This window comes from Bidens hawaiensis, unplaced genomic scaffold (assembly GCF_021521415.1).
Source record: "Bidens hawaiensis isolate Kalapana, Puna unplaced genomic scaffold, B.hawaiensis_p1.1 tig00000458_1, whole genome shotgun sequence".
Lineage (NCBI taxonomy): Eukaryota > Viridiplantae > Streptophyta > Magnoliopsida > Asterales > Asteraceae > Bidens > Bidens hawaiensis.
This window is the reverse complement of record NW_027491030.1, coordinates 3,821,209-3,836,477: the sequence shown is the minus strand read 5'-3', so window position 1 is coordinate 3,836,477 and position 15,269 is coordinate 3,821,209. Positions and strand designations below refer to the sequence as shown.

Here is a 15,269-nt window from a genome sequence, read left to right as displayed (position 1 = left end):
CATAAGTAATCAAATGTTTTTTTGTAATTATGTCATTTTCTATTTTCTAAAGTTGCTATGTATCATATATGAAACCTTATACATATTTGATTGGCTTATAAGATCTTTTCAATATGAGATATTATTTGTACTCATAAAAGCCATATCATAATAAGCAAATTGGAAATAAAAAATGTCACATTTTGTTATTAACCGATAATAATCCCACATTTAAAAATCTCTGTTAATGGTCCGACCTTTCGACTATTTTTCTTTCATTTGACCTCCATTAAAAAACCCTTAATGTCATTAAGTGTTTTTCCGAATTTCAAGCACTCTGTCTGTAAATAAAGCTTATTTGGTTATACAAAGGCGTGCACACACCTTGCGCTTATTAAACCAAGATTGCAAACTAATGACTATAGTTATTGTGTTGTAACAAGTACCTAACTTTAAAGTAGTAAAAAGTTTAACAATCATAGTGTACCTTAATTACCCTTGTTCTTTCGCTACTGTTATAATCATTTTCTCATCATTGTTAATTGTCAGTTATACGTTGTGCACTTAACTTGCAATATTTGAAATGTATACACAAGAAACGAGTGGTGTGCCTATAGGCTATAGTAGACAACAAAATGTCATCGCCATCGGGATGATCTTCCAAGAACTTTGTCAAAACATGTGCCTACACCAACACCATATTATAATTTAGATAAACCAACAAATAACTAGAGAAAACCGAGAAAAGAGAGAGAAAAAACTGTTTCTAGGTCGACAACCAACATGTTAGATTTGTTAAGTCTAAGACTTTCTCTGAGATTTCAAGTGCCCAAGATGAGTATAAAAAATGGAGCTTATATAAAATTTCTTTTGTCCTCTTTTCACTTGTTAGTATGCCATTTTTCATTTTAAGGAAAATATATTAAAAGTTGGAACTGTCAGAAAACATTTATTCAATTGATATTAATACCGATCAATAAGTCAAAGTTGGATTATTAAAATCGAAAACCCCTTTTTAATTGATTGCATGTTCATAATCGAACCAATGCAAACAACTAAATAACGGAAACAATCATTTTCCAAAATCCCGTAACTAAAGATTCTGATTTTACTTCTGTTAGGCCATACGTAATGGTTAATATCTCTTAAGAGTACATTACAGTCAAATCATCATCACTGTTTTTAACAAAAAAACATATATGGTGATTAACGTTTATTCAATCATTACCACTTCAAAACCGACCCACACCAGTAAAGATATATTCTCCTTATATTTTTTTTTGAACGACCAACTAAGTAACGTCAGGTACTCCATACGCGGCCCCCCATTGGCTAAAGGTAGCCCGAGCCGGCCACTAGTCCGGACGGACGGAGTTCCTAGCGGTCCACCTATTGAGGGATTCACCGGATAAAGCCCGACCACCACGCCCGCCAAATGGCACGACAGCGAGGAGCCGGTAAAACCGGGTGAGATCAGGACTCGAATTCTGGCAAGCCAAGGTTATATCTCATATTCCCATATAAATTGGTGATAATGAGGTTTGAACCCCCTACCTCTCACTAGTAAAATGAGTGTTCTATCATTAAACCACAGCAAATTTTTATTATATTCTCCTTATATGTATGCATATATGTGAATGATAAATAATAAAATGTCATTTTAGAAGCGAATAATAAGTGAATAGTTGAAAGAAAGCGGCGGCAGTCTAGCCAAGTGAAACCAGACAAATCCATTTTTGTGGTGTTGTGTGATTGTGGGGCCCACAACTTAATATTATTATTTTTACCTTTTATTATATTTTTTTTTATTTTAATTTTTTTTCATGTAGTTGCAATTAACCCAAAACTTACAAACCAATCAAAGGGTTTGGTTCACCCACTAACATTTTCTTTTGGAAGATGATTACCTTTTCTTTTTCTTATTTTGTTTTTATTTTTCATCTATATTTTCACATTATAATTGTAATACCATTATAAATAATATTATATAACGTGGGATATGATAACATTATTATTTATGATGGTCGGTTGGTCACGACCAAGTAGCTCTACAACCTCAGGTGTTAGAAATCCAAAAATATCAAAAGCGAAGCGTATAAACACGTGTTGATTGCTAAAATACACTTTTTCGTGTTTGGTCACATTTTCACTTTCATTAAAAATGTCCCTAAGATTTGGTCATTTATCCACTTTCATCAAAATTGTTTTTTTTTCATACGGAGTCATAGTTTCACGAGTCTTGTCACTTTCACCCGAATCGTTGACCCTGTCTCTTTTAAACGTTAAGTCAAGCGCACGTTTATCTTTTTAACAAAATATTAACAAAACATATAAAAAACATTTAAAGTAAAGTTGATCTTAACATTAACATTTTCTATCGACTAGTCAACCAACATAATAATCGACACATAAGCCAATCTTTATATAGCACGTTGAGACCAAATTTTGAAACTTATGAACAATCTTAAATTATTAACTTTAAACTACAACCGGTTAAACAATATAAATACCATGAAAAGAGTTTTTGTTATTTAAAAAGTTCTAATAAGAAGACAAGTAGTCATACCAAAAATCATAAATCACACAATCTAAGTATTACTTGTTAGAAAATTTAGAGAACAAAAATGAGTGACATTTGAAGGTGTGGGGGACCATTCTTTTTCACCTAGTATAACATGCTATTTATTAAACTTAATTGAAAGTGTCTCTGAGTCTATAGTACATCATGTGAACTTAATAAAACCAAATGTTTAGTCTTTTTATTTGATGAAAAAAGTTCTTGTTTATTTTGGTATATAAATCAAATTTAAAAGTATACAATATAACCACTTTCTCCAACAAATGATAAATGAAGTTATATTTTAGAGGCAAAAATAAAGTTTTCAAATAATGTTTATTCTGTTTATCTGGTTAACTTCAACGTGTTTTCTCAAATGTAAAGTTTCCATTAAACTTAATATACCGTTTAATTTTTATGTCTCATATTTGTTGTTCATACATTATATGATTATATTGCGTAACATAATATACTGTATGATACAAACAAACTTAAACAATAGACTGAACTCAGGGGCCTCGTATGGTTTCTACGACATTGGATTTTACGGTAAAAGTTATAGTAACTTGGCTAGATTAAAAAGGTTAATAATACTTTCCAAAATTATATGTAGCTAAAGTCTTCAAAAATACAAGGAAAATTGGTTTTAAATAATCCAAACTATGGCCTATTGGTAAATATTTATCCCAACTTTACACTTGCATGCTGACAGTACCAACTACTTGTGCATTTGTTTTTAACGGGACGCGACTAACAGATGTTAACTCCGTTAGTCTTTTTCTGACGTGACCATCCCAGCTGTCAAATATCAGATTACGTGGAATGTCTACGTGGCGGCTGACTGTGTATAAGGTATATGTTATCATCACCATCTTCAACCTAATACTCTTTACAGAGTTTACGCCCACCACAACACCACCAGTCCACCACCCCTGCAGCTAACGCCATAACCCGACCACCACCAATCCCATCCATAGCAACCACCACTGGAACCCACCACCTGCAACTGGCCATCTTCCGGCCATCTTCTCCGACCCCCAACTTGCCGGAGTTCTGCCCTAATCTTGTCGGAGTTCACAAAACCCAGCCGTTCTAAACCTACCACCACCATATTAGGGCAAAACTCTCTCTCTCTCTCCTCACCACCACCACATGCCGCCACCAAACCCTAGCACCACCACCACCACATGCCGCCACCAAACCCTAGCACCACCACCACCTTCTCGTCAATCAATCAATTATAAGATCAAAAAAAATCCCAAATTCAATTCCTTACCAAAAGCCCTAATTTATATCAAACCTACCTCTACAGATCTACTCGGTAAAACCTTAGCCCCGACGCTTGGTACACTCCTCCAAATCTACTCGGCTCACAATTAATCGCATGTGGAAGCGATGGTGGTGGTTGAAGAGTGGTTATGGTTGGGTGGTGGTATAAAGGAAGACGACAGTGGTTAGGTTGTGGGAAAGAAATGGGTGGGGAGTTAGGGTTTTATTATTATTATTATTATTATTATTATGACTGGTCTGCTAATACACAGTCAGTCGCCACGTCGCGTTCCACGAAATCAAGTTTTTGCAAACTGGGATGACCACGTCATACAAAGACTAACGGAGTTAACATCCGTTAGTCGCGGCCCGTTAAAAACAAATGCACAAGTAGTTGATAATGCCAGCAGACAAGTGTAAAGTTGAGATGAATATTTACCAATAGGCCATAGTTAGAATTATTTAAAACCAATTTTCCAAAATACAAAACATGCTATTTACTTATTTTTATTTGTCTCTATCATAAAATTATATATAGTAACAAGTCATCAAAGTACCAAACTATAATAATTTACTTATATGTCTCTATCATACTAATCCAAAGAATCAAGATCAATAAATGAGATTATGGCCCATTATTAACATATTTATTTAGATTGTCAGTAGGGCAAGATCTACAAAACAAAATCTTGAAAATAATCTTTAAAATTTAATCTTGAAAATATAAAAAAAATAATAAAAATAAATAAAAAGTTGCAGGGATATGGAAAGGAGGTCATAGGCCTGGCAAAAGATAAAGAAATGAAGACAAGACAGACAGGCAGGCAGCACGCGAGTGACTGGGCAAGTATGTTTGGCTCATTGTACAACCTTACTGCATAATGTACAACTCAATCAATACCTTTTTTTCTATTTTTTAGAATCTTAATTTCATTAATACTAAATAAAAGGATCCAAAGCGAACCCCTTTTGAATGACAAAACCGATCTTATTGAAAATAAAATTATAGGTCTTTGACGTCGATAAGTTATTGTGCACGACCGTCGACCAACTTAATTCTTTTCAGTGGTGTGTAAGAAACCGAAAAAACCGATCCAATATCGAAAAATCCAAACCGAACCAAAACAAAAAACCGACAGTTTGGTTTTATGTTTGTAAAAACGAACCAACGGTTTGGTTTTGCATGTAATAAAAACCGAAATTACTGAACCGAACCGATTTTCTCCATTTTCATTTTTTTTATTTTTTATTTAAAAATAATTTATAAAGGTTAATAAATATGCAACTAAAATAATATTTTGGCTAGATGTATAATAGTCTATTAATTTACCATTAACAAAATTATATATACATAAATTCATTAATTTCTACATTATTTTTCATCTAAAATTTTCAAGCTCAAATGTCAAAACCTGAAAAGGCCGAAATTGAAACGAAAACCGAAAAATGAAACCGAACAGCTTCAAAAATCCAAAGTTTTATTTTCGATTTGGTTCAAGCCCAAAATCATACCAAACTACACAACCCACACCCTTAACAAAATACCCAAATTAAAAAGAACAGTTATTTGTATTTTTATTATTATTTTTATTTTTATATTTAAATGTAACCGCACCGACCCTAATCAAATAATCTCAACCTTCTCTCTCTGCACAACCTGGTTTGGTTGGGACAACACTTAATATTATTATCAACATTATTTTCCCAAATTAAAACCACCATATCTTCTACTTCTACTGAACCAGTGTCACCACTCTGATCATGTCTACAACCAAATCCAAGTAAATTTCATATCTTTCTTGCTAAAGCTTGAACCTTTATGCATATTATCACTCAATCTGTACTTGATTTGCTTGTTTCTGATCTGGGTTTTCATCTTTTCTTGAAATCTTGAACTACCCACTTCAGATCTGACATTTTTCAACATTTTTACAGTTTGATCATTAGTTTTTTCAAGAAAATGAAAACCCACTAAGCTCCCATTGTTAATTGCATTATTATGTTATAAAGTTGCTAACTTTAGCCTTTATGTTCATTAATTTCAAAGATCCCAATTTCCAGGGTTTGTTAATATGCTTAGTTCTGTTTAGTTATGTTTAGTTCAGTATTTGTGTGAAATTAGTGTAAAGTTTGTATCTTTTTATGTTTCTGATTGTGATTAATAATTAATATTGTTGGTTAATTTCAAAGATCCCATTTCTAGGGCTTATTAACATGTTTAGTTGTGTTTAGTTATGTTTAGTTTACTATTTGTGTGTGATTAATGTAAAGTTTGTATCTTTTATGTTTCTAATTGTGATTGATAATTAAAAATGTTGGAATTGGATAGATCTTCATCGGATACACCTCCGGTTACCAAAGCTCTGATAAGTAAAACATCACCGGCGACACCTCGAGTCAGTAAACTTGGCCGGGGAGTTGCTAAATCTGAAACCGATTCACCATCTCCAGTTCCAAGCACACGAGCCTCGGTGGAGCGGTCCCCGAGGCCTGCGGTTTCTAAGCCGACCGTAGATCGCCGGTCGCCGAAGACCAGCAGCCTTTCTGAAGTAAGTGGGCCCCATTTCTTGAATTTCCATTCTTAATTTTTTTATTGTTATATTTCCATTGTAATTGCATACACAATTTTTTATGTTTATAATTGCGTTGAATTGAATCAAGAATCCGAATTGAATCCACTTTTAATCGGATCATGATCAAACGTAGCTTAATCTTTATAATCCGGTATGGATTTTATAAAACAACTTAGATTCTTTAACCAAACACAGCCACATGTTGCTGATTTGGCAATATTTTGTAGACCTAATCTTGTAGATTGACTAAATATGTACATTGCCACATCATCATATGCAAATTAAGTATATGATGGATCCAATATTTTTGACCGATTTCTGCAGGACCATAAAAATTTGAACTTTTTTAGTTTTTTAATAGGGTGAGACAAGTTTTTGTTTTTGTTTTTATTTTATGAAACTTTGAAAACATCTTATATATTTTTGTTTTCTTTGTGGGATTTCAGAAACCAGCACCGAGTCCAAGGGGGGTGCTAAAGGGGTCGGAGTTACAAGCTCAGTTAACTGCTCTTCAAGAAAACCTTAAAAAAGCCGAAGAAAAGTTAATTTCTGTTGAAAAGGAAAAAGAAAAAGCCATTAATGATCTAAAGGAAGCACAAAAGTTATCCGAAGAAACAAGCGAGAAGCTTCGTGAGGCACTCGTGGCTCAAAAGAATGCCGAAGAAAACATTGAAATCGAAAAATTCCGTGCGGTTGAAATGGAACAAGCAGGGATCGAGTCCGTTCAAAAGAAGGAAGAACAATGGGAAAAAGAGCTGGAATCTGTCAAAAACCAGCACGCTGCTGACGTGGCAGCTCTCGTTGCTGCAACTCAAGAGCTTGAAAAAGTCAAACAAGAGTTGACCATGACTTGTGATGCTAAAGATCAAGCTCTTACGCATGCGGATGATGCAACAAAGATTGCTGAAGCTCAGATGGAAAAGGTGGAAACTTTAACAAATGAGATCACTCGGTTGAAGGGATTATTGAATGCCAAATTCGAGTCGGAAGCCGATCAAGCTAATAAGATGATTTCTGAACTCAGTTTGGAGATTGAAACTCTGAAATCAGAAGCAAGTCAGAGTGAAAAGTTGGTTTCTGAATTAAAATCAGAGATCGAGTTGTTAAAATCCGAGGGTCAAGAAACCGACAAATTGGTGTCTGAATTGAAATCAGAGGTTGAGTCTTTGAAATCAGAGGAAAAAGAGTTGAAATCGGAGATTGAGACTCTGAATCTTGAGCTCAAAAAAGCTAAAGTGTATAAGGAAAAATTAGTGCATATTGAAGCTTCATTTGAGGAACTTAATGTTGAGTTAGAAACTGCTAAAATGTCGGAATCATATGCAAGAAGTTTAATGGAAGAATGGAAGAAACGGGTGGAAGAATTGGATCTTCAAGCGGAAGAAGCGAAAAGATTAGAAAGATCTGCAAACGTATCACTCGAGTCAACGGTCAAAGATTTGGAAGACAGCAACCGTTTGTTGAGAGATGCCGAAACTGAGCTTTCTTCTCTGAAAGAAAAAGTCGGGTTATTAGAAATGTCAAACGTGAGACAGAAAGGCGATCTTGAAGAATCTGAACGAGCGCTTCAAAAGTTAAAGTCAGAAGCTTCTGAAACGGCGAAAAAAGCTGAAATCTTGAAAAACGAGCTTGAAGTTGTGAAGGAAGAAAAGACACAAGCTTTGAATAACGAGAAGTTGGCGGCTAGCAGCGTGCAGAATCTTTTAGAAGAAAAGAACAAGCTCATAAGTGAATTGGAAACTTCTAAAGACGAAGAGGAAAAAAGCAAGAAAGCGTTGGAAAGTTTAGCTTCTGCTTTACATGAAGTCTCGGCAGAAGCAAGAGATGCTAAAGAAAAGTTATTATCAAATCAATCCGAAAACGAAAACTATGAAGCGCAAATCGAAGATTTGAAACACGCGTTGCAAACAACAAACGAGAAGTACCAAAACATGCTTGACGATGCGAAACACGAAATCGACATGCTTATGAACACGATCGAGAAAGCTAAAGACAGCCATAAAGGCACAGAATCGGAATGGAAAGAAAAAGAAACCGAATTGATGGATTGTGTGAAGAATTCAAATCAAGAAAATGAATCTTTGAAGACAGAGGTTAGCAAGTTAACAGCTTTACTTCAAGAAACCGAAAAGGAAGCTCATGCTTCTAACGAAGAACGGGCCCACATCAAGAATCTATTGAAGGAAACCGAAACTGAAGTTGGGTATCTTAAAGAACTTCTCGGTGATGCAAAAGCCGAAAGTATGCATTTGAAAGAAGGTTTAATGGATAAAGAAAATGAAATTCAGAGTCTTGATCAAGAAATCTCGGAGCTTAAAGCACGGGAAGATGAATCTTTGAAAAAGATTGAGGAGTTGACTAAATTGCTCGAGGAGAAATCTGCTAAAGCGACAGTTGTTGAAAATGATGACGCTACCGACAGTGAGAAAGATTATGACATGCTTCCGAAAGTGGTGGAATTCTCTGAGCATAACGGAGATGCTAAAATCGAGCAACTGCCAAAAGAAACACCATCGGTTGAAAACGAAAACGAGAACGAAAATGAGAATAAAACTAAAGAATTTGAATTTAAAACGGATTCACTTGTGAAAGATGCGAATGGAGAACATAAAGATTCTGAAGAGGGTGAATTCAAGATGTGGGAAAGTTGCAAAATTGAAGAAAAAGAATTGTCACCCGAACGAGACACGACGGGCCATGACGAATCTTTCGATGATGACGTGGATTCCAAAACCGAAACCGGTGAAGGGTATGATCAGATAAACATAAACGGTGCTGAAAACATCGAAAATGTCGAAAATGGCGCCACATCACCGTCAAAGCAGGATTCACAAGTGAAGAAGAAGAAACCGTTGCTGAAAAAGTTTGGAAGCTTGTTGAAGAAGAAAGGCACAAGTAACACCAACCAGAAGTAGTGAAAGAAAGAGGTAAATCAATGTTACATGTGTTGTGTTGTTTTTTGTTTTCTTTTGATACAAATTTAAATTTGTTTTTTTTTTTAATTTAAAACAGTGCGTAATTACGTATCGTCTTTGGAGATTTGTTTGTTATTATTGTCATTATTATTACTACTATATTGTATTATGTGTATGTTATTCCCTTTGTACGTGACTGATTTCACCTTGTATGGAACCTAAGAAGTCATTTGGAAAGAAATAACAGCTTCATGTGGTGTTGGTTGACTTTTGTCTAAAAGTCAAAATAGTCAAAACTGCTTTGTGCAAACTATAATTCAAGTTATGAGCAAACTTCTTTTGTAACTTCTTTTCATATGGGAAAAGTTTTTAGTAAACAGTTATCGGGAAGGAACAGCTAGCATCTGGTTTCACGTTGACTTCCGGTAAAAGTCAACATTTTTGTGTAAACTATTATTATTCAAGTTTCAAGAGAAATCGGAGAAACTACCTAATCATTAACTTTGTTAAACTTTTAAGTATATGGGAAAAGTTTTTGTAAACTGATATGAAATGGTTAGGAATTAGCAGCTTCATCTGGCTTCGGTTTGACTTTTTTGTAAAGTCAAAATCTGGTTATATTTGTTAACTACTATAATTATGAGTTTTAAGCAAAAGTCATTTAACTTGATGAGTAGTTTAATTTCAAGTATTAGGAAAAGATTTTGTGTAAACTACTATATATAGCTTCATCTGGTTTCGGTTTGACTTTTCTATGAAAGTCAAACTTTTTTTGCGAATACAACGATAACTCGAGTTTTAAGCCAAAAAATGAAGCTTTATGGATTGATAAATTTAAATATGGAAGTTATGTAATCATACATTCATACCCTTCTAAGCTTGTTTAAAAGATTTAATTTAAAGAAAGAAATAAAAGAAAAGAAACAATAATTATATGCATATGTCAATTGCATCTTGTTGTCCCTATTATATTAAATTAAAAATTAAAAATGATCTGTTTACAGTTAGTTTATCTGCAAATGCTTATGTCAGTGATCTTGAGGCCCATGTGTCCGCAACTCTGCAAGTGCAAGTGGTGTATGATGCTTGAAAATCTTTAAATTTTTACAAGGCAAATAGCACATGCACATGCATACTTAGGCTGAGGGGTGTGGGGGGCTCTAATGGGGGCGCGAGTGGGGGCTCCAGCCAATAATATTGTGACGTGTGGCAGAGAGAGAAACTGAATAAGGGGGGTGTTGGAGCCCCCGCTGGAGCCCCTGGCCCTGGTGTGGAGGGGCTCCAGCAGGGGCTCCAGCGGATTTTTTTTTTTATTTTTTTATAAATATATTAAAAAAACGTATTATTAAAAAAACTCATAAATTATTAAAAAAAACACACATTAAAAAAAAACACATTAATATCTAAAAATAAAATAAAAATTAAAGTACTAAAAAAACATTATTCTTATTCTTCGGCTTGGTCTTCTTCGATCAACCTCTTTCGGATACGTTCCTTTTGCTTTTCCATCAGCATTTGATCGACCGGATTTAGGTTACTGAAGTCTCTTGTAAGGAAGTCCAAATCTCTCATTCGACTTTTTTCCTTTTTGTCATTAGAGACCACCTCCATGATTTTGTTGAATTTATTGAGGGATTCAACAAGATCGACGATGTTTACGGCTCCCCCCTCAGCCGGTTTTTTCCCCTTGGCGTCCCTTCCCAATGGCCGCCTCCTCGGCAGTGAAGACGTTTCCTCCCCCGCAATGTTTAGGTCGAATCCAACGCGGCAATCCGACCCGGCGGAAGTGCTATACGCTCCAGACGAACTAGTTTTAGTCCGTTTCGGCCCTACTTCCGCATCATGGTCCGGCGCCACAAGCTCAACCCACTTGGAACACCTTTTCAACCTCTCCCACAACTTTAAATCGTCCCACGTCTTCACCGTCCCATACCTCCGCAAACACTCCTGCCTCCACTCTTCGACAGTGAAATTGTAAACCGCCAAATCATCACTGCCACTTGGTCTCATACGACCGGCGTTCCTGTTGAAAAGATTAGTAAACAAGCCGACAAATTTTCTGATTTCGGACCACCGACCCGAAATCATATCGGTGTTTCGCTCTGTACTCCCAACGAGCGTATAGAACGTCTCCCTAACCTTTGTCCAAAAAACCTTGCTTTTTTGGTAGTCGGCTGCAAAATGAATAATTAAATTAGATTTCCAGTTAACTTTTTTATTTAACTTTTTTATTAAAAATCATTTTTAAAAACGTTAAAACAATTACCGCAACGTCGATCCTCAGAAATGACTATCCAAGCCCGACACAAGGCTTCCTTCTCATCCGATGACCACGGAGTGGTTTTCCGTTTCGTCCTCGGAGTCGAAGCCGGTCCCGGCCCGTCCGTTGCAAGTTGTTTTTTCCGGTGGACGCGTCTTCTTGCTCCCGTAGCATCACCGTGTGATTCTTGTGTCTCTGGAACAACAAAGTTAGGAGACGGTTGTATGTTGGATGGTTGAAAGCCGGATGTTTCTTGCGGCCCCGAATAAAACATCGGTTGGTCTGGTGACGACCATAAATCGTCGTCAATATAATCTGAATCTAGGTTTGGGTACCAATTTCCAGACATTTTTGGGTATTATATAGGAGTTTGGGATATTATATAAGAGTTTGTAAGGTGAAATTATGTTTTGATATGGTTGAAATGGGAGTAATTTGGGGTATTATATAGAGGTTTTAAGGTTTTTTTTAAAAAAAATTCGGAGCTCAACGGCTCTTTCTCGTGAGCTCAACGGCTCTTTCTCTCTCTTCTCCCGCGACCACACTCACGCCTGCCTGGATTTTCGCGCTCGCGCCCGGCTCGCGCCCCGGTGGTGTGGGGTTAGCGCCTGGGGGCACGAGCGGAGGGGCTCTCGCGCCCAGGTTAGCGCCCCACACCCCTCAGCCTTACTTTAAGCAATTGGCAATTGTTGGCCATCATGTTCAATAATATAGACTAGACTGCCAGCATGACAAGTCATATCTTATTTGGACCATGTGGTGCAGCACATGTCAGTTGGGTTTCCAAAATGAAAGAAGGCATTTGGGTCTTGTTTTTTTACTATCATTTTATGCAAGTAATAATGAGAATTTGTGATGAAGAATGTCACAACTCATTCAAATATGGCAATGGTTTCTTTATTAGAATAATTAAAACAAAATTTTAGAGGTGTAACGAGCTAGATCGCCCGTGATCTACTTGAGATTGGTTAGATGAACGAGCTCAATCTTGAGTTTTATATACTGAGCTTGACTAGGCGCGTGTAGTGTTGTCAAAATCCCGACTAGGCGCTGATTAATCCCCAATTAATATCTAGTCCACACCTCACCGATTAATTTAGGCTAATCAGTCGATGGTCAAATCCGGCAAAAATCGGGACTAAATGGACTTAGTCGGCACTTTTTGGCGAGATTCTGGCTACAATAAGCGGTTTCCAGCGAGATTCCGACCAAAATTAACGGTTTACAACGAGAAACCTGCTCAAATGTGTGTGTGTGTGTGTAAAGCTGAAAATTACATATAAAAATGTATGTATATACAAAAACTAAAAATTATACATTAAAGTTCGATACGATTAATCCCAACTAATCGCTAGTTTCCTTCCCACAGACCGATTAGCGACTTGCGATTTTTACAACATTGGGCGTGTGAGTGTCAATGAGCCTATTATTTCATGGTAACATAATAAATGGTTGTTTGATATTGATACGTTTAATATGTAATTACATAATAAATATCATTATGCATAAGTATAATAAAAATAACTGATATATATATATAGGATGAGTATCATTACATAACTGTTAAATTATTTAAGAACTTGAAGGAACCCTTGAAAACTAACGTTTTTTATAATTTTTTTTGTATGTCAATGTTATTTTAGTGTAGTTTTATCATTTTTCTATATCTATATTTACAATTACAATTTTGAAAATTAATTTTTATACATATCTATGTTTTTTTTACACCTATGTAAATTTATTAGTTATAAATTTTACATATATGTAAACTTGTGATTAACATATGTAATCAAAACTTTTTATATAAAATATGATAAAACTACTATTAAATAATATTAATACATAAAAAAAATTAAAAAAATGTTTGGTTGTTTAAAGTTCCTAAGAGTTCTTAATTTTTTTAGAGTTCTTAAATGATTCCAACCCTATATATATATATATATATATATAAAGGGGAAGGTTAACGTACACATGAAATTAACGTGCTACACGTGAGATCAAGTAGAGTAATTATATATACAAGTAAATAATTATGTAATTACTCTATAATAATTACTCTATGATGTAATTATATAGTTACTCTACTTGATTTTCACGTTTAGCACGTTAATTTCATTTGTATTTGATCCAAACCCTATGTATATAAGTAATAAAATATACATATATGATTAAAAAAATTAGGGGTGTAATGAGTCAGGTTGTTCGTAATCTATTTGAGATTGGCTAGCTGGACGAGCTTAATCTTGAACTAGAGCCCAATTAATAAATATGCTAACCTAAACGAGCCTAATATTTACATAAAAATAAAAATAAAAAATTCCAAAAGAAGTTCATTGAAACTTCAAGAACTTAAAACTGTTACAAATAAGAATGACTAACTGCCATGAGTTGCATTAAGATGTAATAAACATTTTAAAACCACTCAATAATGTTACTAAAAAAACAAATAACATATAGTATAGCTTGAGTACTTTTAACAATTTAATATGGTCGGATTAGGTTAGAAGCGCGAAAATTTGATCAACTTTATAAAGTGCGAGAATTTGATTGAATCGCGATGAAGAGAACTTTCCAAATCTCACAAAAGAACAAAAAAAATATGATTGAAAGTACTGGTCACATGATATTTATTTCAAACATGCAACAAATGATTTTTGAGTTGCGGAGTTTGGTGGTTGTCTAAGAGACTCATCATGTGAGGATGGGTAGTGTTCAAGAGCACAACACTTCGGTTGGGATCTCGTGCGCTACTTTAGACCCGATTTTCCAGTCGGATGCAAGCCTTGAAACTATTAACTCAAATATGTCTATTAACAACTTTGATATATTGTAAATCTTTTACCAAAAAAACTAAACTAATTAAGTATTATTTTGCTACAATTAGCATTTACATTATAACATTTTTCACTTTTTTTTAGTTTTTACTACCAACCTAGAGGTGCACAAATCGGGTTTTTTTAATACCCGGCTTCAGGTATGGAACCGGTTTCGGGTATGATCGGGTATTGGAAAATCGGGTATTGAGAGAAATCGGGTAGGGTTCGGGTAGGGTATTGAGGAGAAAAACTCAACCCTATGTACCCGGGTAGGGTATGATCGGGTTCGGGTATTGGAACCGGGTACAACCGGGTATTAATACCCGGTTTTGAATTTGTAATATTCTTATACATTTTTTAGTTTGTTTAAAATTTAAATTTGCTTTGTAATGTAATTAAACGATATTACAAAACCCATAAATCCACTTAATTACAAATTATTTACTTATTAATATGCATTTTACAAAAGCTTAAACATAAAAGCTGTGAAATAAACATAAAAAATATACTATAAAAACTCATGTATTATTTCGGGTATTAGAATATTGGTATCGGTTATCGGGTATAACCGGGTATCGGGTATAGGGTATGACCGGGTCCGGGTATTTACGGGTATAAATCGGGTACGGTTCCAAGTACCGGTATTGACCTCAAAATGCATACCCTATCCATACCCTACGGGTAGGGTCGGTTCCGGTTTCGGTATAGAATACCCGGGTATAAAAAATACCGGTTCCGGGTATTTTTTTCAGGTGCAGTTCCGGGTACGGGTTTTTTTGCACCTCTATACCAACCTATGGTTATTGTCTATAGGTGACAAAGCCCATATCCTAAAAAGCCCGATCATAAACACATTTTAATTACTTTGTTGAAAAAATGGATTTGGGCCCGGTAGTCTCA

The 15,269-nt window shown here is 35.2% G+C and overlaps 1 protein-coding gene across 1 annotated transcript; it reads left to right on the top strand.

The window, feature by feature from the left end:
- Positions 1 to 5,427: 5,427 nt before the first annotated feature.
- On the top strand, positions 5,428 to 9,480 carry LOC143628570 (WEB family protein At5g16730, chloroplastic-like). The gene is made up of 3 exons (XM_077098130.1): positions 5,428 to 5,586; positions 6,135 to 6,354; positions 6,825 to 9,480. The coding sequence occupies exons 1-3, from the start codon at positions 5,567 to 5,569 to the stop codon at positions 9,291 to 9,293; spliced, it is 2,709 nt and encodes a 902-aa protein (XP_076954245.1). The 5' UTR covers positions 5,428 to 5,566; the 3' UTR covers positions 9,294 to 9,480.
- Positions 9,481 to 15,269: the final 5,789 nt, after the last annotated feature.